This window comes from Mastomys coucha, unplaced genomic scaffold, assembly GCF_008632895.1.
Source record: "Mastomys coucha isolate ucsf_1 unplaced genomic scaffold, UCSF_Mcou_1 pScaffold6, whole genome shotgun sequence".
Lineage (NCBI taxonomy): Eukaryota > Metazoa > Chordata > Mammalia > Rodentia > Muridae > Mastomys > Mastomys coucha.
This window is the reverse complement of record NW_022196912.1, coordinates 80,039,118-80,044,012: the sequence shown is the minus strand read 5'-3', so window position 1 is coordinate 80,044,012 and position 4,895 is coordinate 80,039,118. Positions and strand designations below refer to the sequence as shown.

At 39.4% G+C, this 4,895-nt stretch overlaps 1 protein-coding gene across 1 annotated transcript in view; it reads right to left on the bottom strand.

Moving 5' to 3' along the window:
• Positions 1-667: 667 nt before the first annotated feature.
• Fancm (FA complementation group M) overlaps positions 668-4,895 on the bottom strand; it is a 62,209-nt gene continuing 57,981 nt past the window's right edge. Inside the window, 2 exon segments of the mRNA XM_031355445.1 lie at positions 668-1,266; positions 1,269-1,405. Coding sequence (XP_031211305.1) covers positions 1,232-1,266; positions 1,269-1,405 — 172 coding nt within the window. The 3' untranslated portion in view covers positions 668-1,231.

Below are 4,895 nucleotides of genomic sequence, written 5' to 3'. Positions count from 1 at the left end.
TGTCAGTGCACTGTCTAACAAGGCCAGACACACTGGATACACTGAAGCTGGAGTTAGGCAGTTCTAAGATACCTGATGGGTATTGAGCACACAAGAGCAGTGTGTGCTTTTAACCCCTGCGCTATCTCTTCAGATCCTAATCTTAGTATGCTTAAAATGTTATAATTATAATTCATATATAGTACAAATTATAATTTTTTTGCTAATCACAGATCATAGTACTTGGAAAAATTCTAAAACACATCTTGCTTTTATGCTCTTTTGAGACAGGATCTTGTTTGTAGCCAAGGCTAGTCTCCAAATCATGTGCCTACTGCCTTGGCCTACAATGTGCAGGTATTCCAGGAGTATGTCATCAAAGTCAGCATACTCATCTTTTCTGTGTATGCATGTAGATGTGAACACACAGGCAAGTATTATTTGTGTGGTGGGCAGATATTGACATGGTGTATTTTCATCTATCACTCTCCATCTTATGTTTGAGACAAAGTTTTCCACTGAACCTGGAGCTCACCAACTTTGCCATACTGGCTAGCAAACTGATAGCCTCCATTTTCTGTAGTCCCCAGCACTATGATTCTATCACTGTATTTGGCTTTTACATGGGTATTGGGAATTGTCTTAGGGTTTCTATTGCTGCAAGGAAACACAGTAACCAAAAATCAAGTTGTGGAGGAAAGGGTTTATTTGGCTTATACTTCCAGATCAGTCTTTTCACTGGAGGAAGTGATGACAGGAATTCAAGCAGGGATTGCACTTGGAGGCAGGAGCTGATGCAGAGGAGGGGTACTGGCCTGCTTCCATGACTTGCTCACATTGCTTTCTTATAGAACCCAGGACCACCAGCCCACAATGGGTGGGGCCACGCCCATCAATAACTACTTACAGTAGATCCTTCTCAATTGAGACCAGCCAGCACAAGGATGAACTGAGGGCAGTAGGCTTGTGAGGCAGACACTCAGGCAGCTGAACATCTCCCAGCCCTTTGGCTTAATTTCTTAGATGCTTAAACCACTCTGAATCAAACACTTCACATAGCCTTGATTTATTCAATAAAAATTTGTTTCACAGTCTAATCAAAATGATTATGGAACATCAAAGATTTCCTTTTAAAAATATATACTCTATAAATAAAAAGATATATACAATATAAAGATCAGTAAGAGGTAAAATATTTACATATTTTAAACTGGTAATCACAAACTACAATGATTATTGAAGTACATTAGCATTATGAGAGTTCTTTCATAGCAACTTCAAGTGTTAGCATGTATCAGATTTCTGTCTTTCCTGGTTAAGGTCATTTGGTAGCATTTGTATGTCAAATATATAGTGAATATATTTATAGATCTCTTCAGCCTTTTGATAAGTTACTTGCGCACATGTGGAGATTTCTTCAGGGGAGCTGGAAACAAAGAAACAGTGAAATCGGCTTTTATGAAATTAGTATTTTTATCATGGCTCATAAGAGATGTACCTCAGTGGTAGAGCACTCGCCTAGCAGGTAGGATGTGCTTCACTCAGTTAACAGCACACACTCAAAACTTCCTCTTCCACTACACATGTAGTTAATAGCATTCGGCCAACAGCACAGAAGTTTGTTTTGTTTAAGCCTTCAACAATATACTGGGCATGGTAGTGCACTCCTACAATCCCAGCATTTGGAAAGCAGAGTCTGGAGAAAGCACGGTCTACATTGTTCCAAGGCTACATAATGAGACTGTCTCAGTCATCTACTAAAACTTGAGATCTGCACTGAAATAAACATCTTTGAAATCTTTGAAATCTTGTAGGGCTCTGAAGCGGAGATTGGCAGTACTGGAAGACTGGACCTTTAAAAGGCGGGGACCTTGGGAAAAGTCTATAGGTGACTGGGGGTTGATACCTCTGAGAAGGTGTGTAGTTAGTTTTTGTTGTCAACTTCACAAAATTTAGAGCCACCTGGATGGGGGAACCTAAATTGAATGTGTTTGCAAAAAGCCTTCTAGAATTATTCTATTTTACATTTACCTAAGATGACTTATACATGTACATGTGTATACATTATAAATATAGCTTAAATGATGTTAGGCCACTCTGGATGATAAGAGCCACAGACCAAAAGAACCCTAGTAGCAGGCATGAGAAACCTCCTTTTGAGTAGTTGGGGGAAGACAAGAGACTCCTCTAACAATAGAGGCTATTGATGTGACTCTTCATTGCCTCTCAATGGTTTAAGGTAAGCAAGCCCCTGATGCTGAAGACTCCACACATTTAGGACCCAGATCTCAGAAGATTCAAGTAGAATCTGCTTGGAAGCACTTCCCGTAGATCAACATAATAACAGACAGCAGCTCTCTTACTTAGATATGATGCCTATGGACCACAATGGACTAGCATGGCAAAGCATCTCCAAAGGTACAGTAGTTAGTGACACTCATATCTTGTAAGCCAATAGCTGTTTAACTACAGGAGAGAAATCATGCCTGATATGCAAACCTGACAACCAACTGCGGCTACTTAGGTCCTGGGTCTTAGAGGAGATCCAACTCACCACTTTATTAGAAAAGCTCAATTTATAACCATATTCTAAAACTTAACCTTATACCTACAGATACGTGTAACTCTCAGTCCTCAACAAAGGAATGGAAATGGGGAGATGGTTGAGTGTACTGGGTACTCTTCTAGAGGAACCAGGTTCAATTCTCAGCATCCAAGATGGTGGTTCAACTATTAACTCCAGTACTGCCTGGGGATTTGACACACATGGAGGCAAAGCATACACACACACACACACACACACACATACATGAACCTAATTATGTATACATAAATGAAATTATACATATTCTATACTATATTTAATGTATATAATACTATAATATATACTGTTTATATTATATATAAAAATACTGTCAGGAGCCATCATAGAAACTAATAACTAGCAGTTGATCTTCCTGAGATGGGTCTGCCTTGGGTTAAAATCTACAACAGATGTGCTCTGGTAGTCAAGGCCCAAGAAAAATTAAAAGATTCCTGCTAGGCTTTAGCTTCTCCTATGATGGCTCCTGACAAAATATAAATAACACAAATTACATATGTATATATATAATTTATAAATATAAAGCTCTTTACAGCAGATAGAGAGAATTATAGGAAACCACAACTGGTCAAAATGCAGAGACCAACTGATTTTTAGGTGCCCAGACTCAGTGGATACAACTACAATACAACTCTTGCATGAAAGACTCAGGAAAGAGGTGGTAAAAAAGAGAGCAGGAGCCAGAGGACCAGGAAATCTATGAAATTGTCTCCTAGAAATGACAGGGAAGCTACAACCATGGTCACTTAAACAACATACTATGTGGGAGGGGGGAAAATCTCTCAGGGCCATACCCACGGACAAAAAACTATAGGCAACTAATGACTATAAACTAGAGAGAGAGAGAGAGAGAGAGAGAGAGAGAGAGAGAGAGAGAGAGAGAGAGAGAGAGAGAGAGAGAGAGAATAACTCTTTTCCAGGGATAGCCCCAATTAGTTGATTCAAATGGTCAGCCCTGAAATCATACTCATAAGTAATATAGACTCAGAAGGTTATATTTATACAGTTTTGTGTATGTGTACAACAAAGTAGAGGCCATCAATATGAGAGTGGGAGGAGCGAGGTGACATGAGAGGGACAGGAAGGGGGGAAATGACACAATTGCATTTTAATTAAAAACAGAGACTACCAACTCTCTGTTTGAGAGAGTATGAGATGTAAGATTTTTAATCTTTAAGACAAGATTTTATGGGCTAGAGAGATGGCTCAGTAGTTAAGAGCACTGACTGCTCTTTGAGAGGGCCTGAGTTCAATTCCCAGGAACAACATGGTGGTTCACAACCATCTGTAATGGGATCTGATGTCCTCTTCTGGTGTATCTGAAGAGAGCAATGATATACTCATAGACATAAAACAAACAAAGAAACAAGCAAACAAAAAAGATAAGATTTTACACTCATTAAACGGCGGACATAGTATATATGATAAAAACAAGGAAAGAATAACAGATGTACAAAGATGGAAGAATAAACAAAATCCAAGACAACTCCAGGAATTCCTAGATATACAATAATGGCATCTAGTGAGAGTGTGTTAGATGAGACTCCAGACAGAACTTAAACTCATTTGGAACATAAACAGCTGAATGAGATAAGGCAATGCAAAATACAAAAGAGGGATACAAGCAAAACAACAATAACAAAAACAGTGAAGACAAACCAACCTGAAATACTGGAAATGAAAACCAAGCTTCAGGGTAAGTCTGGCAATAGGAACATGGACAGGACAAAGCATCTAAATAGGAAGACAAGGTGGAAAGCTGGACCAGTACAAGGATAAAGATGAGATAGAAATGACTGCATAGACAAGCCTTGAACAAGGTGGAATCAATGGACATGCTAATGTGCAAAGGGAAATTTTTCCCAGGGTCCACTCACAAAGAACTACAGGTAACTAATGACTCCTAGGAGAAAGAATTTATCTTCACTAGGGACCAGCCCCCTTACTTGTCCAGTGCAGAATGGTCAGCATTGAAACCATATACACACAAAAACAGTCCAGCAAGTTGTTTTTACATATATTTGTGCATACACATTCATATGTGTGTAACAATAATAAAGAGGCTATCAGCTTGGGAAGGACATGGGATAGGCTTGAGGAAAGGTAGCTGGGAGAGGCTGGGGGCAAGGAGGGATGTAAAAAATACTAAGGTATCAGTGGGAATTCCAGGGTATGCATTCTTAACAACTCTGGATAAGCATAAAGAAAGGAGAAATTAGTCATAAAGGCACTTTTTTAAAAACCAAGATGGGGTCGGGCAGTGGTGGCGCACGCCTTTAATCCTAGCACTTGGGAGGCAGAGGCAGATGGATTT